The sequence below is a fragment of the Globicephala melas genome, chromosome 16 (assembly GCF_963455315.2).
Source record: "Globicephala melas chromosome 16, mGloMel1.2, whole genome shotgun sequence".
Lineage (NCBI taxonomy): Eukaryota > Metazoa > Chordata > Mammalia > Artiodactyla > Delphinidae > Globicephala > Globicephala melas.
The window spans coordinates 63,309,418-63,333,176 of record NC_083329.1 but is presented as its reverse complement, the minus strand read 5'-3'; the positions used below and the strand labels follow the sequence as shown (position 1 = coordinate 63,333,176).

At 37.4% G+C, this 23,759-nt stretch overlaps 1 protein-coding gene across 12 annotated transcripts in view; it reads right to left on the bottom strand.

The window, feature by feature from the left end:
- The window catches only part of RUFY2 (RUN and FYVE domain containing 2), a 46,934-nt gene that overhangs the window by 6,276 nt on the left and 16,899 nt on the right, over nt 1–23,759 (bottom strand). For 8 of the 12 annotated variants that reach the window (XM_030862394.2, XM_060285883.1, XM_060285884.2 and 5 more), the window contains 9 exons: nt 23,138–23,207; nt 21,043–21,144; nt 20,823–20,939; nt 19,778–19,945; nt 17,728–17,825; nt 15,181–15,300; nt 6,853–6,982; nt 6,449–6,543; nt 2,002–2,050 (listed from right to left, as the gene is read on the bottom strand). In XM_030862394.2, coding sequence (XP_030718254.1) covers nt 2,002–2,050; nt 6,449–6,543; nt 6,853–6,982; nt 15,181–15,300; nt 17,728–17,825; nt 19,778–19,945; nt 20,823–20,939; nt 21,043–21,144; nt 23,138–23,207 — 949 coding nt within the window. The other 4 variants (XM_060285882.1, XR_009559235.1, XM_060285888.1 and 1 more) reach the window with 4 other exon arrangements.

The window sequence follows — 23,759 nt, the reverse complement described above, 5'->3', positions numbered from 1 at the left end:
GTGGGATCTTCCCGGACTGGGGCACAAACCCGTGTCCCCTGCATCGGCAGGCAGACTCTCAACCACTGCGCCACCAGGGAAGCCCTGTGCCAGTGTTTTTAAGTTATACTATATGTGTCCTCTTTTGCATATATGATATATATTTAACAGTGAAAAAATTTTACAGAGTTTAAAAAATGACAGTTGGGCAGACATCCCTACGTATCTCCTAAAAAAAGTGTGAAAGCAGAATAAAGGCATACAGATTCATAAAATCTTTATCTTCATTCACCATTTCCTAGGAGGCTACTAAAGGAAGCACTGCCCAGTGGGGATTCCCTGGCAGTCCAGTGGTTAGGACTCCACACTCTCACTGCAGAGGGCCAGGGTTCAATCCCTGGTCAGGGAACTAAAATCCCACAAGCCGAGTGATGTGGCCAAAAAAAAAAACCCGAAAACAGTTGAAAGAACGAATGGCAGCAAAGGGAAATGCCAAGACAAGAGTGACCAGACCAGGGACTTCCTTAGTGGCACAGTGGTTAAGAATTTGTCTGCCAATTCAGGGGACACGGGTTCAATCCCTGGTCCGGGAAGATCCCACATGCCGCGGAACAACTAAGCCTGTGCGCCACAACTACTGAAGCCTGCACGCCTAGAGCCCGTGCTCCACAAGAGAAGCCACCGCAAAAAGAAGCCTACGCACTGCAACAGAGTAGCCCCCACTAGCCGCAACTAGAGAAAGCCCATGCGTAGCAACGAAGACCAAAAGCAGCCAAAAATAAATAAATAAAATAAATTTATTAAAAAAAAAAAAAAAGAAAAAGAGTGACCAGACCAGACAGGAGCAGTAAAGAAAAGACTCCAGAAGGGATGACTCCGACGGAAAAAGAAAACTAACCAGTTACCCGATTCATTTTACTACGTGAAAACCTTTTATCAAGAAGCACTTTACAGATTGTTTGAAAGTATAAGAAAACTCTGATGCTCAAATATAACAAAACTTAAAGGGGCGGGTAGGGGGAGAGTAAATATTAACTCCAGAGGAAATAAAAAGTAGTTCAAGAAAGAAAATATAATTGCAATATATTACCTGGTCCGGCAAGGAACAATATTTAAATAGTCATAATGAAGAATACACAGTAAATAAATGTCACAAAAACTTTTACTTAATTATACTGGGAGGGCAGTGAAGAGAAGACAGACCAGGGTGAGACTGAACAAAACTCCTCATCCACCATGCTAATGAGGCAATAGATAGGTCTAAATAGTACTTAAGAAATAGGGGAATAAATACCAGAAGAAACAACTAAAGGAATTAAAAGTAGCCTCCTTCTGGTGGCAGGAGCTGGGGTGGATAAGGGACAAGAGGGTGAAAACAAGAGACTGCTTCCGTTTTGTTTTTTTAAGTTTTCCTTGTACAATTGGACTTTTTAAATTACTTTCATGTAACACTTTGATAAACCAAATGGGTAGCTTGTGTAGTAGGAAGCTATCTGCCACTGAAGTACTCGCACGGGGACTGTATTTTCTCCTGTGTTGTAAAGAGATTCTTGCATCCAGATACATTCAGAACCATATACTAATAAATTGTACCAAATCACTATCACATACATTAACTTACTCAATATTCAAAGCAACCCTATGCAAAATCATAAGCCAATTTCAGAAGAGAAAACTGAGACTCCATGGGGATATTTACTTGATGAAGGTCAAAAACTAGTAAGTAATAGACTAGCACAGGAATTTAAGGATTATCAAATTCAAATGCAATTTCACTCTATCTTGCCACACTTTGTAGGAAAGTGGAGAAAATTATTTCCAAGGTCATTTCCAACATGAGGAATTTTAATAATGTGTTCTAGAGGTATAGGGAAGAGATGGACACCATCCTACAAGCTCCCCATTCACTGCTTCTGCTTCTATATATCCCAGGATTCAATAATAGTACACAGGGCCTTACCTTTACTGGAGACTTTCACATATATCCATACCTTCCTACTTGAGGAAAATACTTACACTCACCTGCAATGCTTTGTTGGCTTCTTTTATATCTTCTATTTTAAGTTTTGATCTAAAAAGATTATAAATAGGTCCAAATTTCAGTACACATTTTAAAATATAGACCATCTAGTAATTCATTAGAAAGGTATTGAATTTTCATAGGATATAAAATTGTATACACTATATTATTCTAATGACCTTCTTTGGCTAGTGGGATTATATTTAATATTTTCCTATATTTCCAAAATGTCCTAAAGCAAAAATAGTTTTGAGATTTAAAATTTGCTTTTTTAAAGAAACAATATTGGGCTTCCCTGGTGGCGTAGTGGTTAAGAATCCGCCTGCCAATGCAGGGGACATGGGTTTGAGCCCTGGTCCGGGAAGATCCCACATGCCGCGGAGCAACTAAGCCCGTGAGCCACAACTACTGAGCCTGCACACCTAGAGCCTGTGCTCCGCAACAAGAGAAGCCACCGCAACGAGAAGCCTGGGCACCGCAACAAAGAGTAGCCCCTGCTCACCACAACTAGAGAAAGCCTGCACACAGCAACGAAGACCCAATGCAGCCAAAAATAAATAAATAAATTTATAAATTAAAAAAAAAAAGCATATTGGTGTTTTCATGTGGTTATGACTACTAATGACAGCTATTATTTACTGTAGGCTTATGATGTACCAGACACTATGCTATAAACTTTGCATGCATAATGTCATTTAGTCTTCAAAAACACTTATCAAGATGAAAAAAGTGAGGCCTGCTGAAGTTTAGGTGGTAACTGGGGAAGCCACAATTCAAACCCTGGTCCTCTGAGAACCCAAAGCCGACAGGTTAACCATTATGAACACTATTTCTCTAGCAGATGCAAAAGAGTGGTAAGTGAGAGTGGAAATATTAAGGAAGATGTAATTGTGATAGTTTTTCACCTTTTGAAAATACATATTAACATACAGGCTATAAATAACAATAATTATCTGTGATCCCACTACCCAGAGATGATAATCTCTAAATATCAATGAGTATGTGTATTTCAAATGGAAAAATTATTTACACAGTTTCCCACATGACTTAACAATATATCCTGAAAGGCTTAGAGCTACTGACTTGTTATTAACTATCTGTCACATCATTATATTAAATGGTTACATGGTATACCATGAAAAAGAATATGAAGTATGTAGTTTATATAATTATCCAGTGCTGAACTTTCAACTTGTTTCAAGTTTTTTTGCCACAAAATTGTTCATTAAAGTTGAAATGACCAAAACATTTATATTATTTTTCTTAGGTTAACAACTTAGAAATGTAATTACTGGATCAAAAGGTACATAAAATACTAAAGTCTCTGCTACTGAAGCAGAACATTAGGAAACTTGCTTTGCCCTACAAATGCTCTGTTCCAAGACATAAAAACAAAGTGTTAGTCTTTTATCTGGTGCATAATGACTCTTACAGTGGGAATAATCAATGTAAAATTACACAGTATAAAAATATTAACAGACTAATCAAATTTTCTTGGCTGAATTCACATCTACAAAATGTATCCAAGGAAAATTGATGCTGGTGGGAATTTTGGCCAAAACAGTAACTGCTATATAGAAAAACTAAGTATGGAATAAAAGAGCTTACTTAATGGCATTCACTACAGAAATACTTTCTATATGAAAATTTACTGGTATTGATATATTTCTGGTTAAAATGCCTCTATTCATAAATATGGACTCTAAAAAGCTTGCCCCCTTCTGATAAGAATTGCCAAAGTACCTAAAGAGTATCAGTTACAGTTCCACTAAACACAATGTACAAGAACAACTTTTCCTTGTCCCAGACAAGGAACAGATGTCTATATTATTAATTTTAATTAAATTCTATTTAGAAATATGTATTTGTTTGTGAAAATATTTCCACAGAATGAAAACAGCATAGAGAAGGGTCAAAATAAAACATGAGAATGTAATAAATGTGATACAATTATGACACTAGAGGAAAACATCCATAAATTGTATAAGCCTCTGATAATCCTGAAACCCCTCCTTTGAGGAAAAAAAATCTTTAAGTTTCTTTATATGGAAAGAATAGCATTTACAGAATACTACATTTGGAAGAGTCCTGGTAATTTCTTTTTTATTCTTTCTTTTTTGTGTGTGTGCGGTACGCGGGCCTCCCACCGCCGCGGCCCCTCCCGCCGCGGAGCACAGGCTCCGGACGCGCAGGCTCAGCGGCCATGGCTCACGGGCCTAGCCGCTCCGCGGCACGTGGGATCTTCCCGGACCGGTGCACGAACCCGCGTCTCCTGCATAGGCAGGCGGACTCCCAACCACTGCGCCACCAGGGAAGCCCCATTCTTTTTTTTTAACTCATATTCTTAAGTAAAACAAAAAACAAAAAACAAAAAAATCCTACCCCCCCTCCCACACACAAACCAGCAAACTTCAAAAGAACATGCATACAGTGCCGTTACACAGGGATTAGGTATGAAGTCAGTATACAAGGGAAAAATTTAGTAGTCAAAAAAACCCTTGAGGGGCTTCCCTGGTGGCGCAGTGGTTGGGAGTCCGCCTGCCGATGCGGGGGACGCGGGTTTGTGCCCCGGTCCAGGGGGATCCCGCATGCTGCAGAGAGGCCGGGCCCATGGGCTGTGGCCGCTGGGCCTGCGCGTCCGCAGCGGGAGGGGCTGCGGCGGTGAGAGGCCCGCGTACAGCAAAAAAACAAACAAACAAACAAAAAACTATAATTTGAGAATCAATGAACCAGAATAAAAGGAAAAAGGAAAACAACGAAATTCTGAATTCAGCTATCTGGACATCTAAGTGATCATGCCTTTAATACAACTATAAAGTCTCTAGTATTGAGTGGGAGATGGGTGAAAAGTAATACACATTCCTTGTTTTACTATTCTAACCTGTTTTCATATTAAACCTTTATGATCTTAAATAAATGTAAATATATTTTTTGTTGTGGGGATTGTTCACTGTTGAGTCCCTAGCACTTAGAATAGTGCCTGGCACATAGTATGTGTCGGATGAATACATGGAAAATCAGCACCTGGTGTGGCTCAAAATGATCAATGAATGGATGCCAGATTAGAATAAAAATCTTGCTTATTGAAATCATAATGCAAATTGTTCTTTGTAGAAACAAAAACATCTTTATCTTTTTGAGAGCTGGTATTTCCTTTTGTGGTTTTAGGGAACTACTCTTTTCTTGGCTGAGCCTCACAGCATGTGGGATATTAGTTCCCTGACCAGGGATCGTACTGGCGTCCCCTGCATTGGAAGCACAGAATCTTAACCACTGGACTACCAGGGAAGTCCCAGGGAACTACTCTTTACTATGCCCTTGGTAATCGTTCTCAAGACTTCCTAATGGAATCCCAACTTTAGCAATTAAGTCTCCATGCCAGTATGATTTCTATTCAGTTTAATGATTACAAATGATATATATGACATATATATATAGCTAATCATATCCATATATATAATGAAATCCTCATATATGGATTTGTTCTGAGGTTAGCTAATTTTGGGGATTGATACTTGGGAGGAGGGAGGCAACTGTTTATTTTATACCTTTTGGTGCTCTTTGTCTTTTTTTGGCCGCGCTGCGCATGGCATGAGGGATCTTAATTCCCTGACCAGGGATGGAACCCACGTGCCCTGCAGTGGAAGCGCAGCGTCTTAACCACTGGACCGCCAGGGAAGTCCCCTTTTGGTGCTCTCTGAGTTTTCTAACCATATAAGACATCAAAGGGATTTATATAGGTGATAGGCTTATGGGTCATTGTGGCTTTCTTTTACTTTTTTGTATTAAAAAAAAAATGACACTATTTTTTTTTAATGTGACAGTGGTACATTCAATACTAAATTAAACACTCCAGAGTTTACCCTAGATAGTTGACAATATGTTCAATCAGGGCACAAAGATGAAGCTAATCCAAAACACAGACCATGTGGAATAAGGAGGAAAATGTGAGAAAGACAGAACGCCATTTCTCCTTCTTGTCTTCATATAAACCCAGGAACACTTCATTGTGACAGAACCAACCACAATGCATGAAGTCAAGCCTCAACTCCAGACAACATCAAATATCATTCACTTTTCAAAATGCTGGCTCCTTCTCAGAACAGTCTGAAAAAGTTCTCTCCATATATTTTGAAAATTTGACTTTTGTTCTGAGAAAAATATATTAAATGAACTTCTGAATTCTCTGATTGGAAGAAATTAAACAAGAGTCTTAGATTTCATCTACTGGAAAATGTTTAGAGCTAACACTTACTAAAATGAACTTTTAAAAAAATCTCTCCAATCCACACCCTTATTTGTTAATCTTTAAAGTTGCTGTTTGGCTTTGTTTTTAATAGTTCATATCTTTCTATTTTATATTTAAACTCTTCTGTCTACTTGGTTTGGCACACTCATAACTTAATAAGGGTCAATGACTACTTAGTTGGAGGAAAAAAGAGAAATTACTCGCTAAGTTTGTTGCCAAGTTCTTGAAGAGCTTGCTCCTGTTCGTGATATATTTTCTTCAACTGGTGATTTTCATCCTGGAGGTGAAGGAACTCCTTCAAAACAATAAAAGACAGAAAATGCAATTTAAAAGAAACAAACTAGACACTGCATACATACAATTAAAGGATAGGAATGTATCCTTCAGCTTTTCATAAAAAATAGCTGCTCTAAAAAAAAAAAAAAAAGCTGCTCTATCAACTATCAGCTATTTTCCATTCATTTAATCTCCTTACTGATATTTTTAAAGATGACCAGTATACTCTGTTTCCTTGGTATAAAAGTAAATTATTATTTGATCCTCTTTTTAAATAACTTAACTGTCATCAAGATAGAATTTTTTAAGTTTTACCACCATTATTTACTTTTTTAAGACTAAGGATTTGTTGGGTCTCATTTCTAAGATGAGATAAGGTGTCTTTCTCCTTTTGAAGATCTTCTTGCAAAGTTTGCCTCCATTCCTTCTCAATCTTCAGATCGGTTTCCAGTTGCACCCTTGAATGACAAATAATACAGAGAAGTTCAGTGTTGTTTCTCACATGACGGTTGTATGTATTCTTCATTAACAGCATCTCTTTGGTTGATTACTTTCACCTTTGTAATGCAATTCTTCAGGTAGTTTCTTTCACAAATATTTTTTAGAAAACAAGTTCAGTAGCACAGGGTTTTCAGATCTCAAAGTCTCAGTTAATTTGTCAATCACAAAAACCTCCTGCTAAATGACAATTTGTCATTTATTAACTCTGTATACATAAATGCTGTATAAGCATGGAAAATGCCTGGAAGGGCACACCATACTATAAAGACTGGTTATATCTTAGAAATGGAACCATGTTCTGGGCCATGAGAAAATTTTTACCACAAACTAATGAAAAGTATTATTCTGATATAAGGATTACAGCAACCACAAAATCAATTCAACATCAGAAACAGAAAAATCAGCCCTGGTGCCAAGTGCTACTTTGCAGATTACTGTTGGAAGCTGACCCATTACAGTACAGAGCTAAGACCAGGGAGACACTAGAGGAAAATTCACACTGTCTGAAAATGCCAGTTCACATTTGAAAGCTCTATTTCATCATTCAAACAACAGGTGCTAGCTGGAAAAACAAAAGTAGTCAAATTCTTACATTTTAGGAAACCCCCCCAAAATAATTCCAATAATTATTGCTCATAAGTAGTTGTAACAGGTGAGGTATATACTAATAATGCCATAGTTCCTAATACTATACATTTTAAATTATAATGTTACGTCATAATATTGAGAATATCACCGTATTACATTATATTATATTTTTGTGTTAATATAATTACTTTTGTTTCCTCATAAAGTTAGCATTTCCATCTACAGCCAAATTATTTTCAGTGAAGCAATTTTAGATTTTATAATTAAGGTTGAAGAGACAAGATACCTCGAAATGGAATTTACAAATTGTTGAAAAATACCATTTCACCACAAATTTAAAAGGGATACAGAGGGACAGGTATATGCTACTAACACTGAAGTAAGCAAAGTACAGAGTGAGTGCATTGTTGAGTGGCCGCATCATCCAGAATCAGAAAAAACTGAGAGAAAAAGCAAAGGAAAAATTTTGTTTTTAAGTTATTTAAAATATATTGTCAAAACACATGTTGACCACGAAGGGCAGAAACCATAAAGGGAAAAAAAAAGAGAAAATAGAACTATATAAAAATGTAAAACGTCTAAATGAAAAAAACCACTATGAACAAAGTTTAAAAATAGGGCTTCCCTGGTGGCACAGTGGTTGAGAGTCCGCCTGCCGATGCAGGGGACATGGGTTCGTGCCCCGGTCCAGGAAGATCCCATGGGCCGTGGAGCGGCTGGGCCCGTGAGCCATGGCCGCTGAGCCTGTGCGTCTGGAGCCTGTGCTCCGCAATGGGAGAGGCCACAACAGTGAGAGGCCCGCGTACCGCAAAAAAAAGATATAAATAAATAAACAAACAAACAAACTATAGGGGCTTCCCTGGTGGCGCAGTGGTTGAGAGTCCACCTGTCGATGCAGGGGACACGGGTTCGTGCCCCGGTCCGGGAAGATCCCACATGCTGCGGAGCAACTAAGCCCATGTGCCACAACTACTGAGCCTGTGCTCTAGACCCCACGAGCCACAACTACTGAAGCCTGCATGCCTATAGCCAGTGCTCCGCAACAAGAGAAGCCACCGCAATGAGAAGACCCCGCACTGCAAAGAGGAGTAGCCACCACTAGCCACAACTAGAGAAAGCCCGTGAGCAGCAACTAAGACCCAATGCAGCCAAAAATAAATTAATTTTTTAAAAACACACACAAAAAAACTATAAACTTAGAAAACATTTTCATTGTATGTGAAAAACCCACAATAAAAACATAAAGAGCTCTTATATAAATAAATATTAAAAAGCTGAACACCACAGAGGAAAAACTAGAGGCTATGAACTGGCAATTCACAAAATAAAGAAATACAAAAGGCTATTACTAGTAATCAAAGATATGCAAATTCAAACAATAAAGCACAATTTTTCAGGCTAAATGATTCCTTTAGGTTAACTGAGATACAATAGTGTAGACCTATAGTAACTGATATGATACAATGTCCATAACGTAGTAAATACAATAAACAAGATACTAAAGAGCATGTAGCATGATCCTCTTTCTATTGATAAAAAGCAAAAAATATCTATGCATACCCAAAAAGAATGTTCATCAAAATGCTAGAAAAAGGTATATCCAGGGAATTCCCTGGCGGTCCAGTGGTTAGGACACCGCACTTCCACTACAGGGGGCTTGGGTTTGATCCCTGGTTGGGAACTAAGGTTCCCTCATGCCACAAGCGCAGCCAGAAAAATAAAGGTATATCCCATTTTTATTTTCTTCACTTTTTTCCATATTTTCTTACATTTGGTCAACAGCATGTAATATTTTCATAATCAGAAACCAAAAAAAGTTATTTCCATTTTAGGTGAAAAAATGGAATTTGTTTTTCCTGGACAAAGTCCCAACTGCCTATTTCTATAGAAACAGTTCCAATTTTTCTGAGGGATCCCCTTGATCTCCAAATTGTTAACATGTTTATGCTCTACCAAAATGGCACCCAATGAGAAATGAAATTACTTTCACAGTTTCAGCAGGGACAAACATCTTCTCTCCACAGCTGTACCCAAGACCTATTGAGTAGGTTAGCCCTACAGGGAAGGACCAGGTCCCTGGAGCATTATTTGGGTCATTCTTTGGGCAGGGATCAAATAGAGGCATCACTGTAGAATTAATATCAGACTTGTCTTACCTACCCTTTTGTCAAACTCTAGAAAAGTCATTCAGTAACACAGAGTACTGAAGTTTCAAGATTGTATTCTATTGACTGGCAAAGTGTCCCAGTCTTACTTTTCACATTTTTCCATTTGGCAGGGTACAGGGACTTAAACAACAAAACCCTTGGCACCATTAATAAACTTGATGACTTAAATGTTCTTTGTGATTTCTGTTGCCAAGGGAGTCCTGAAAGTGCTTTTGTGAAAGTCTTAAAATTAAGAGAAAATGTTCGTTTGCCGAGTGGTGGTTTTTTTTGGGGGGGGGGGGGCGCGTGTGAGTTTTAGTTTCACAATTTACAAATGATGTAAGTTTCCAACCAAGGTAACACCCCCTGGCCTAAAGCCTTATTCTATATACCAATTTCTCAAAATGTTATTTTTGTGGTAGATTTAAAAGGAACTTAATTCGGTTCTGAACAAGGTGGAGTAAACACATTTCTACCTATCCCTCCAACTAAGTACAGTTAAAATCCCTAGACATTATATATAAACAAACATAAGAATATCTTGAAAGGGGGAGAGAAGAAAGCAGACCAGCCAGAATTCAAGGAATAACATGGTGATGAGTTCCCTGAGGCTTCTTTTTGCCTTCCTTATAGCTCTGACTGGATGTAGAAGCCCACAACCCACAAACAGCAATGGGCACAGACAAAAAAAGCCCCAAGAAAAGCCTACTCTCTCCTGCCAAAGAGCTAGGAAGAAGCAGCCTAGTGTGATAGAAACCTTTTCAACGATAAATGCCCTATTCCAAAAAAAAAACACCAGAGGAAAAAACCATGCCCACCCCAACCACTGTCAGCAAAAGCCAAATGGGGAGCCTAGTTTCTACCCTCACCTGGCAATAATGAGGCATCCCTCCCAATTCCCACTGTTGCAGTATCAGAGAAAGAGCCAAGTGCGGAGCCTGGACTTTTTTTACCACCACCCAGCAGTAATGAGGTATCTCTCCCCATCCACCTCTACGGTATTAGTGGAAGTCACGTGGAGAGCGTGGACCTTTATTCTTATGCATCAGTAACAAGGCTTTTCTCACCCTCTCCACAGTGTCAGCAAAGGCCAAGTGGGGAGCCTAGATTTCTACCCTGGCCTGGGGTTAGTGAAGTACCTCTCTCACTCCCCTCCAGGGTCGTGTCAGCAGAGACCAAGAGGGAAGCACGGACTCCACTCCCACTTGATGGTAACAAGGCACCACTCTCCCTCTCCACAGTGGAGACTGAGTGGAAAGCACAGATTTCAAGCCCTGCCCACTAGTTAGGCACCCTTCTCCATTCCATCCAGGATGGTCCTGGGCTTCTACCCCCACTTGGTATGAAGAGTCAGTGTCCACGTTCCCCTGCTGGTGTGGTTTCAGTAGAGGACTGCTAAAACATAAGATTTAAGTAAGATGCAGTCTCATAACATAGTTCCCAAAATGTCCAGAATGCAGTTGAAGAATACCTGTCATACCAAGACCCAGGAAAAATCAACAGATTCCAGGAAAAATCAACAGATGGCAACATGTCAGATAATTCAAGATGTTGGATTTAACTAATAAGAATTTTAAAGCAGCCACCATAAAAATGTTCCCATGACCAACTAAGAATATGCTTGAGGAACCCTCCTACACTGTTGGTGGGTATGTAAATTGGTAAAACCACTACGGAGAACAGTATGGAGGTTCCTTTAAAAACTAAAAATAGCGTTTCCCTGGTGGCGCAGTGGTTGAGAGTCCGCCTGCCGATGCAGGGGACACGGGTTCGTGCCCCGGTCTGGGAAGATCTCACATGCCGCGGAGTGGCTAGGCCCGTGAGCCATGGCCGCTGAGCCTGCGCGTCCGGAGCCTGTGCTCCGCAACGGGAGAGGCCACAACAGTGAGAGGCCCGCGTACCGCAAAAACAACAACAAAAAAAAAAAACCCCTAAAAATAGAGCTACCATATGATCCTGCAATCCCACTCCTGGGTATATACCTGCAGAAAACAGTAATTGGAAAAGATACATGCACCCCAATTTACAGCAGCACTATTTACAATAGCCAAGACATGGAAGCAACCTAAATGTTCATCGACAGATGACTAAATACAGATGACTAAATGTGTTATATTTATACAATGGAATATCAATCAGCCATAAAATGCCATTTGCAGCAACACAGACGGACTTAGAGATTATCATAGTAAGTGAAGTAAGTCACACAGAGAAAGACAAATATCATATGATATCACTTACATGTAGAATCTAAAAAAAAATTAGATAAATGAACTTATTTACAAAACAGAAATAGAGCCACAGACATAGAAAACAAACTTATGGTTACCAGAGGGGAAAGGGGGAAGTTTGGGATTAACATATACACAGTTTGGGATTAACATATACACACTACTATATATAAAATAGATAACCAACAGGTCCCACTGCCTAGCACAGGGAAGTATACTCAATATTTTGTAATTACCTATAATAACCTATAAGGGAAAATAATCTGAAAAAATATATAGATGTACATATAACTGAATCACTTTGCTGTACCCCTGAAACTAACACAATATTGTAAATCACCTATAGTTCAACTAAAACAACAAAACAAAAAACTCCCAAAATGTCATTTCCTCTACCTGGAAATTCCCTCTCCTGCCCAGATAGTGACTTAGACTCTTGGGTATCATTTAAAATACAGTTTATATTTTAACTCCTCTGAAAAAAAAAAGAATATGCTTGAAACAAATTCATGAATAGGAAGTTTTGAAAGGAAGAAAGGAAATTTTGGAAGGGAAGAAGAGTCAAACGGAAATCTTAGAACTGAAAAATAAAATAATCTCACTGTATGGTCTCAATAGGAGAATGAAGATGATGAGGAAAGAATGAATGAATTTCAAAACAGAACAACAGAGATTGCCTGATCTGAACAACAGAAAGAAAACTGACCGAAAAAAATATATATAGTGTCAGGGTCCTATGGGACTACTAAATAAAAAAGACCTAACATTCATGATATCAGAGTCCCAGAAGAAGAGAAGAAAGCAGGTGGAACTGAAAAAAAAATATCTGAAGAAATAATAGCTGAAATTTTTCCAAATTTGGCAAAGATAAGCCTAATGACCCAAGAAGCTGACCAAAGGCAAAAAAGGATAAATCCAAAGAAAGAATCTGGAGGGTAACTACAGGAACAATGATTCAAATGACAGTCTACCTTTCATCAGAAACTACGAAGACCAGGGCTTCCCTGGTGGCACAGTGGTTGAGAGTCCGCCTGCCGATGCAGGGGACACGGGTTCGTGCCCCGGTCTGGGAAGATCCCACATGCCGTGGAGCAGCTGGGCCTGTGAGCCATGGCCGCTGAGCCTGTGCATCCAGAGCCTGTGTTCCGCAACGGGAGAGGCCACAACAGTGAGAGGTCTGCGTACCGCAAAAAAAAAAAAAAAAAACTACGAAGACCAAAAGAAAGTGGCACAACACTTTTCAAATGCTGAAAGAAAAGAACTGTCAACTCAGAATTTTAAGGATATTCTGAAAATATCCTTCAGAAATAAGGTGAAATCAAGACATTCTCAGATGAAAGAGAACTAAGGGAATTTGTTGCCAACAGACCTACCTTAGAAGAATGGCTAAATGAAGTTCTTCATACACAAAGAAGGAAACTTGGAGCATCAGGAATGAAGAAAGAACAATAGAGAGTTTTCTAAATTATGTTTAATGGTTGAAGCAGAAACTATCTCATTGTCTGATGTGGTTCTCAATATTACACAGAGGAAATATTTAAGCAAATTATATTGTAAAAAGACCTAAGTGGAGGTAAGGCTTCCACACTTCCCTTGATATAGTAAAATGTTGATACCAGTGGTGAAAAGTTGCAGATATATGGTACAATGTCCAGAGTAAACACTTTAAAAAATCTATACAAAGAGATACACTAAAAAATACTATAGATAAATCAAAAGGGAATTCTAAATAATGTTCAAGTAACCCATGAGAAGACACGAAAAATCGAATAGAGGAATGAAAATACACAAAACAGCAGATTTAAGCTCTAACATATCAACAATTATACTAAATGTAAATAGGCTAAATACATCCTTAAAAGAGAGATTGGCAGAATGGATAAAAAACATGCACTATAGGAAACTTACTTCAAATATAATGATACACATTAGGCTGAAATTAAAAAGACAGAAAATGTAAACATTAATCTTTTGTTTACTACATGAAAACATTAATCAGAAGAAAGCAGGAGTGGCTATGTTAATATGAGATAAAATAGACTTCAGAGCAAATAAAACTACCAGAGACAAAAGGCACATTATATAATGATAAAAAGGTCAATTCACCAAGAAGACACAGCAATCCTAAATGTGTAGGCACCAAACAACAGAACTCAGAATACAAGAAGCAAAAACTGATAGAACTAAAAGTAGAAATATACATATCCACAATTACAGTTGGGATAGTTCAACAAATACTCTCTTGATAACTGATAGAACTACTAGACAGAAAATCATCAAGAATAGAAAAGAACTTAAAAACATCTCAATGGATTTAAAGGTAGCTTAGCAAGTTACACATCATACATGGTATGTGATCTTGTTAATGATCTGTTAAACATAATATTGGGTTGGCCAAAAAGTTCGTTTGGGGTTTTCTGGAACATCTTATGGAAAAACACGAATGAATTTTTTGGCCAACCCAATATATAACTCTTTATTTTCTATTGTTGTTTTGCTGTTTTCTTTAATAACAAAGTGGTACATATTTATTGGGGAAAAAATACTGATGTTTATAAAGTAAAAAGTAAAATACCCCTGTCAATTTACCATCACTCCCTTGAGATAACCATTTTCCAGAATCTGTATTCTTTAAACTCTTTTCTATGTATATGTAAATACACACATACACAGTTTTAATTTTATAAAAAATGGGATAATACTTAGCATACTGTCTGCAACTTATTTTTTTCAACTCAGTGACATATACTGACATCTTTCCTAGCTGGTAATATATAGATCTATCATATGAAGTACTAATAAAAATGTTTTCAGAAAATATCACTTTCTTTCATAACGTAAGCTCCTTTGAGTTACAAAGGCCTATTATACTCAGTATCTAGAAACATAATGGCCGTCAGATTAATGCTGAACAACAGCAAAAAGAATAAAAGTCTCCTTGAGCAAGAAGACAGCAAGACAATTGAAAGTACTCTATAAACAATAAAGGGAGCAAAAACATAAGTTTTATCACAATTATGCTTTCTAGTTTTTTTTTCTGTTTTCTTTTTTGGAAGGAGAACTCCACAACCTAGCCAGCATCATTAAATAAATAAAAATATAGGTTGTCTACCATTATGTGCAAAAAAATGGGGGGGGGAAGAGGGGGAAATTATGTTAATACAAGTATTTATTTCCAAATATACTCACAGCTGTTTCTCCTTTTGGGAGATTTGTTTCTGCAGACCGTCGAATTTACTCTGGCATTCTTGTAGATATTTCTTGTCCTCATCTTCAGTGTCCATTTGCGCCTTCTCTGCTTGCTGCAATCTGGTGTAATTCAAATCAACTTTGGGTAAAACTGAGGCTAGAACTAGGGTGTAAAAGGGTGAAGAAGACAAATAAAAGAAAAATGGGGAAATAGAAACATTTCTAAATGAAAACAAAGTTTGGGGGAAAACTCACAAACTCAAACGTGAAAGAGCCACACAATGTCTAGAAATTGTTTTGTGATTTTTTTTTCAATATAACACATAATATACCCAGAATACTATCTTCAAATGTGCTTTATTTCTTGTTCATAATTAACAGTGCAAAGCAATATAGCCTTTACCACTTATGTAAAGCATAATGTGTTAACTTTCAAAGTATAATACGTGTGTTACTGCCTTTTTACAAAACCATGAAAGTATAGTACTTATGTCTACACTAGGTGAAGAAGCCACATTGTTAATATATTATGCTAGGATGTGTATGCTAGGAATCAAGTGTGCTACAAGGCCAAGAGCAAAGACCTGCAATTACTTCAAATAACAGCCAAGTCTTCCCTATAGAATCTTTATACATTTACTAAATTATGCCAATGTTTTTTTTGTGTGTGTATATGTGTTTTAAGATTCAAAAGAATTTATTACTAGTTGGCAACATTCTCTAGAGATCATTTTTGTTCCTCATCACTGAATTTTTAAAATTAGCTTAAAATGTGTATTTCTTTTTTTCTGCTTTTATTTGTAAGTCATTGCTTCTCCCTGTGCTTAGCTCCACTCCCTGCCTCCTATGGCCATCTAGGATTTCTTAGATTTAACGTCACTACTTTTATAAGAAAACATCTCCCAAGTATTCAAGGGACATTAAGTCCTTGTAGGGGATCAAAAGAGAAATTTCTATTCAACTAACCAAAAAAATTACCTCTTCTTTTCCTCCTTAAAACCATGCCAATGGCGCAACCCTCACACATTTCAAAAGTATAAAGGCCACTTCCAAAAAAAGAGAGTTAAGTGTAACATTCAAGTTATCTCTAAATTTAAATTTAAAATATTAAGATGGAGAGATGGGAGACCTAAGCTTTTCTCTAAGGGTACAGAAATGAAAATAAAAGTCAGAGTGAGGTAGGCCTTGAAGTTGTGCTATCACAGAAGAGGGCTAAGGGGAACTGGAAAATCAAGGAGCTAAAGCATAAGATGATGGCCAATCTGGGTTATAAACTATTTTAAAACATAGTAAAAAATCAGTAAAGGAGCTAGTAGGCAAAGAGTGGGCCAATGGGGAAAAAAGTCTGTGCCAACACATTGTGAAACCAAAGATTAACTTATTATTAAACAATTTTTATATTTTCCATCAAAAAGTAGCTAAAAAGATAAAACTGCATTCGAAAATTCTGACCTTCAAAGGGTCAATACTCAAATAAGCCCTTGTGCACAAGGTATGAGGAATTTTTGGAAATCCAAGTGCACCCACTCTGCTTTATGGCAGTGTATTACCACAGCAGCTGATCAATAAGTGTACAGGGTTCCTAATACCCTTTCACAATACATAATAGCATAAATTCTTTTTCAATTTAACATATTATAAAATTGTTGGTTCTCTTTTAGTCTGTTTGAATACAAGTGGTTTTCAGAAAGATATATCTTTGACCAGCTTGTACTGGTCCTGAGTGTCACTGCTGGCACATTTCACCAATGACATTGCAATTGTTCTAGTTTGAGTTAACAAATCATTGTCACTTCATAATGGAATGGACAGAAATCAAAAACAGAAAAAGGTAATAAAGATGTCCAAAATGTAAAAATGGGGATAAAGAAAACAAAAAAGAAAAAAGAAGAAAGAGGATGTCAATAAAAGAATATTCATGTCAATAAAGCATTAATAGTTATGTTTTTCATAAGTAGATTCAAAGAAAGCAATGATAAGACATATGTTGACACCAACATGACAGGTCAATGGAAATACATTACACTTTCCAACAATAAAAGTGAAAAATGCCAATATAAAACAATTCAATTTAAACAAAATTATTTCCTGGGTTAGGCTGAGGGTCCTAGCTCAAAGAAACACAACTAAACTGCCAACTCAGAAAGCTTGATTTCACATAAAGGGATGGTGAATGACAAGGGATATGACAATCAATATGCATGGAAATCAATCAGGGATAATTCCACCATGGATTTTGTTCGTTTTTCACTTTTTCGAGGTTTTTGTTTGTGTATTTGTTTTATGTAATACATTGAACCAAATGAAACTGCCGATATTAGGCCTTTCTAAAAAATCTACAAAATGGCAAGTTCAAATGAATCAGGCTAATATAAAGCAACTTGATTCCATGCAACAACCAAAACAAAAAAGGCAAAATTCTGCTGGGCTTTAAAAAAAATTCCTAATCTAAATTTTCCTAATGGTCTTTGTGGCAGGTGTCAGAGTTGAATAAAGAAAAGGGGGGTAAAGAAAGGAAAAAAGAAACTAAGACTGGAAATGCTGTACCTTTGTTCCAGCTGCCTCATGGCTGCAGTAATTTTATTGGTTTTTTCTTCTAGTCGGGCAATTATTTCATTTTTTTCTTTCAAATCAGCTTCAGAACCCTATTTAGAAAAACATAAAAGCTACAGTGGTTTTGATTTTTAAACCTGAATATCTATAAGCTTTGTATATCATTTTGCTATGGGATTGTTACTTTGAAATGAGCAGAGTTTATTTGTTGATTAAAATACTCCTAGATGCACCCCTATGTTCATAGCAGCACTATTCACAATAGCCAAGACATGGAAACAACCTAAATGTCCATCAACAGATGAATGGATAAGGAATATGTGGTACATATATACAATGGAATACTACTCAGCCATAAAAAAGAAAGAATGCCATTTGCAGCAACATGGATGCAACCAGAGATTATCATACTAAGTGAAGTAAGTCAGAAAGAGAAAGAGAAATACCATATTATATCGCTTATATGTGGCATATAAAATATGACACAAATGAAACTATCTACGAGACAAAAACAGACTCACATACAGAGAACAGACCTGTTGCAGCCGAGGGGGAGGGGGAGTGGGGGAGGGATAGACTGGGAGTTTGGGGTTAGTAGATGCAACATGTAACATACAGAATGGATAAACAACAAGGTCCTACTGTATAGCACAGGGAACTATGTTCAATATCCTGGGATAAACCATAATGAAAAAAATATAAAAAAGAATGTATATGTGTGTATAACTGAGTCACTTTGCTATACAGCAGAAATTAACACAACATTGTAAATCAACTATACTTCAATAAAAAATAAATTAAAAATAAAATAAAATACTCCTAGATATAAAGCAGTACTACTACAACTAGTCTTCATTTAAAATGTAATAAAGGGAGAATTCCCTGGTGGTCCAGTAGTTAAGACTCTGAGCTTTCACTGCCGAGGGTGCTGGTTCAGTCCTGGTCGGGAAACTAAGCTCCCACAAGCTGTGCAGCAAGGTCAAAAAAAAAAAAAAAAAAGTAATAAAGGAAAAAAACCCTCAACCTTCAATATTTTCAGAAGATGACAGAATAAACTCGTGTAAAATATGCTGTTTTTTCAAATTAAATTGTAAAGGGCTTTTGGCAACAAGTCTACTTAACAGCAATGTCACTTTATTAGAAAATTTGTAACAATTACAGTAAAGCATTTCAATCAAAATTAAATCTCTTAGGACTATACTGTGTAAAGAAGTTTACAAAAATGTCTTGCACATTTTGACTGAATTTTCCCAAAAGATTTAAGCTTCATCTGTTAATCTGTCAGCATTAAGAAACAAACTCAGGTAATTTTTTTGTTTGTTCTTTGACATTGCTACATTTCTTCAGCCTCCATTTAGGAAGTCACTGGTTTTTACTACAGACATGGCACAATTAAAATGGGCTCATAGGGCTTCCCTGGTGGCGCAGTGGTTGGGGGTCCGCCTGCCGGTGCGGGGGACGCGGGTTTGTGCCCCGGTCCGGGAGGATCCCACATGCCACGGAGCGGCTGGGCCCGTGAGCCATGGCCGCTGAGCCTGCGCGTCCAGAGCCTGTGCTCCACAACGGGAGAGGCCACAGCAGTGGGAGGCCCGCGTACCGCAAAAAAAAAAAAAAAAAAACGCTCATCTCTTAAAAACCGAATCTTTCATACAAACATTCATTTTCAATTTGTTTTTTATTTATTTATTTTTTGGCTGCATCAGGTCTTAGTTGTGGCACACGGGATCTTTCGTTGCAGCGCATGGGCTTCTCTCTAGTTGTGGGGTACAGGTTTTCTCTTCTCTAGCTGTGATGCGCAGGCTCCAGGGCGCATGGGCTCTGTAGTTTGCGGCACGCAGGCTCTCTAGTTGAGGCGCGTTAAGTCCAGTATTTGTGGCGCGAGAGCTTAGCTGCCCCACTGCATGTGGGAACCTAGTCCCCGACCAGGGACGGAACCGCATCCCCTGCATTGGAAGGTGGATTCTTTACCACTAGACCACCAGGGAAGTCCCTCATTTTCAATTTATATAACAAGAAGTTCCAAGAATTTAAGAACATTCCTTACCTGCAACTTTTGATACATCTCTATGTTAATTGCTTTAACTTCCTCTAGTTGTTGTCGAAGGCCTATCAGAGTATCTTGTTTCTCATGGATATCTTTCTCCAACAACTTCATGGCAAGTTCAATCTCATGTTTCATACTAACTTGTACCGCGAGCTCATTCTCCACATCCTGCAATTCAATACAGCCTCAATTCACACACTGCTTCAGGATGTCAAAGTCAGATACACAACAAGTAATGACAACAAAAAACAGTTACTATTTATTATGCAGACTACTCCTTTTGAGTTATAAGCCCCACTATAGGGAATCAACTAGGCCCTATAAGAACATTCTAAACATTTTCAAATGCACGTTTTGTTAAATGAAAGCATTTTCCACATTGTATTAATTATCATTATTTTAATGGCTAGAGAATTATGTATTCTTATGCCTCATAAACTCAGTATTAATTTTCCTTAAACAAAGAAATGAAGTAGTCCATATCAGTAAAGGCCAAAGATAAATCAAAAATCCCATTTCACAAACAGTTTTAATTTCTTCTCTTCAAGAATTTTACATCAGAAGGATCCTAACATTAAAGACAAAGAGCAAAAGGGATGGAAAGGCTGGCAATACTCTCTTCTTGACCTGGGTTGGTTACACAGGTATTTATGTTATAATCCATCAAGCTACATATTTGTATTTTTCTGTCAGTATTTCATAATTTAGGAAGGTTAAAAAATAAGTTAATTTTAAATATGACTTTACTATTTGAATATTGATATCTGAATACATCATTCTATTTTTTGTAATGCTGGTCACAATATACTCATTTCACAAACACAGACTGTAACATAGTTTAAAAACACTGTTTAAAAAACACTGACACACACACAAAAAAAAAAACAAAAAAAAAACACTGACACAATGGGATTTTAAAGAATTTGAAGGGACTAAGGGGATCAGATTGCTATCCTACACCAAGGAAGATAAGGCTGATAGAGATTTTAGGTGGTGCTTAAGGGTAAACTATCATTTTTTCTAACGTAACTGTAATGTAACCTACTTGTCTTAACTGAGATTCATCTCGAAGCTGCCTTCTGGCTTCATTGTACATTTCATCTAGCCCCTGCCTAGAATGCTTATATGTTTGAAGCTCAGTTTCCACATCTACTTTGGTAACCTAGGAAGAAAACATAAAACTTTTAATTCTATAATCACTACTATTAATACAGCACAGATATATCCAGTCTATGCAAAAGTCCCCAAAATCAATCTATACTTACTTCTAGGTGCTGCTGTGTTTTCATTAAAATCAATTTATTTTCACTTCGTAATTGATGATTTTCTTCTTGGAGTTTAATGATATTATTCTTTGCTATTGCTAACTAAAAATAAAACAGGGGCAAGAAAAAAAGATTTTAAACATCTGTATTTATACTTGCTTTACAGGTTATGTTCATGACTATAACAATAGAAAATAAAATTCGAAAACTTGTAAAATATCTCTCACATCTACAGAAATTTTCGTAAGAAAAATGTGCTCCTATTATCCCAAGATACCAATTAAAGGAATTATACTCTTATTTCTATTTCCTTTTGTTAACCAGTCAAATCGTATGTTAGTAGAAACATATTGCTTATCTGATTTATAATATGTCCTGAATACAAAGTGCATGAGTAAGCTTATGAAGAATTATATGGTAAACAGTAAGACTGTAAAGACTTGTGTAAAGGCAAAAACATCTATAAGGGAAGTTCCGCTATTACTGAAAATGTAACACAGACATTCATGATAATCAAATAGGACACCCTTGTGAAATCTGGGCATGCTGAGTGACTGACGATCACAAATATGAGACAGCTCTCACCCTCAGAGTTAAATATGAATGACTAAGTGACTTGGCTCTGAAGCCTAGAATGAAAAGAGGGATCCTAGGAAAGGAAAGCAGGAACTACTCCCCAATGTTGGCTTGCAAATAAATTTCTGAACACTTGGTCAGAAAGGCAACTCGAACTTCACAGTGCGCCTATTATGGTCAAGAGGCACAAACTAGTGAGGAGCTCTCTCTAATGGTCCCAATCTATCAAACTATCAAATGGTCCTCAACTATCAAAATGAAAATGCAGTCATGCAAACAGTCATGTGTTTCCTGGTTTGGGAAAATTAGGCCAATTCTAAAAGAAATATGAATTTTAATTAACATGTAAAGTAGGGTTCATAGCACTAATAACAGATTTCTTCCTCTAGCCTAAATAATTCTGAAAATGGAAAGCAATAATTCTTTTTAATTAATTTATTTATTTTATTTTTATTATTTATTTTTGGCTGCATTGGGTCTTCATTGCTGCGCGGGCTTTCTCTAGTTGCGAGTGGGGGCTACTCTTTGTTGCGGTGCGCGGGCTTCTCACTGCTGTGGCTTCTCTTGATGCAGAGGACGGGCTCTAGGCTCATGGGCTCTAGAGCACAGGCTCAGTAGTTGTGGCGCACGGGCTTAGTTGCTCTGCAGCATGTGGGATTTTCCTGGACCAGGGCTTGACCCCGTGTCCCCTGCATGGCAGGCAGATTCTTAACCAATGAGCCACCAAGGAAGTCCGGAAAGCAATAATTCTATGGTTAGATAGATTAAAAAAAACCAAAACAAACAAAAAAAACCACAACTTATCTCAAAAGCAACTTTATAAATAGTATTAAAAAGAGATCTGAGGGAGTTCCCTGGTGGCCTAGAGGTTAGGATTTGGCACTGTCACGGCTGTGGCCCGGGTTCGATCCCTGGCTGGGGAACTGAGATCCCACAAGCTGTGCGGCATGGCCAAAATATTTTTTTTGAAGTTTTTAAAAAAATTTTTAAAAAAAAGAGAGCTGGGGTAAATTTCTGGTTCTGCAACCACCAGACAACTACTTCGACAATGCAGGAAACCAGAGCACATGGGATGAGTTTTACACATGGGAGTGTGGAGAAAGGGCGTACATGATCATGGACTGATGCTTGTAAGGAAAAGTAATCTGAATAGGAGAACACGAGGGACAGGATCATTTTAATGGTAATTCCTAACTATAGGTGGTACAGGTCATCCAGATTAAAAAATGAGACTCATGGCTTATTTATAGAAGAGTTGTATGCATTTCATCTTTAGGGCTCATTTCTAGAAGCTGAGTATCTCAAACAATTCACAGATTCACCTAAGAATTTGCCGGAGAATACATGGTTTCTTTAGAACTTATGATCATCAATTACAACTACACTATAAATATTCCATCATAATGATGAAAATGTGTTTTTGTGTGTGTGCACGCTTAATGCATTCATACTTAAAATGGAAAAGGATCACCAATACTAGGTCCATGAAAGGCAATTATCCATGGCTAGGTGACAATACCTCTTCAATCAGCTTAGTATTTGACTTTTCTAAAGAGTCAACTCTTGAATGGAGACTGCTGACTGTGCTGCTGAAATTAATAAAGAAAAAACTCATTCAGAATCACACAAACTCACAAAGGCAAGAAAAAGTATGTTATCCTGGACTCATCATGTTGACTGACATGCACCAACTGCCCTGTCTGAATTTTTGATTTTGGGAAATTTCATTAAGTTGGAGAACTTGATCTGACTAACAGAGCAATAAAATCTGTAGCAAAAGAATAAAATTTTCCATTAAAATTCCATTTGGTGCTGCTCATTATATTTTGCTGTCTTCTTAGGGTCCTTCTTACATTTAACTTATAACATTTAGGAATTAAAATTCCACACAAAGATTACTAAATATTGTTAAAACTAAATTCAAAATTATTTTAAATTTAGGATGAATTTTAAATGTCCACTTTATAATTAAGTGGCTTAATGAAGCTTGTAAATAGTGGTCTTCAACACAAGCTCCATCTGTTCACCCTCTCCACTTTCATAATAACTTAAAGACCTCCAAACTCACCCATGGTTTGGGAAATGTGAATATGAGACACCCAGCAACAGGTATCCAATCAGCCTGCAGCTAAGCAATCACC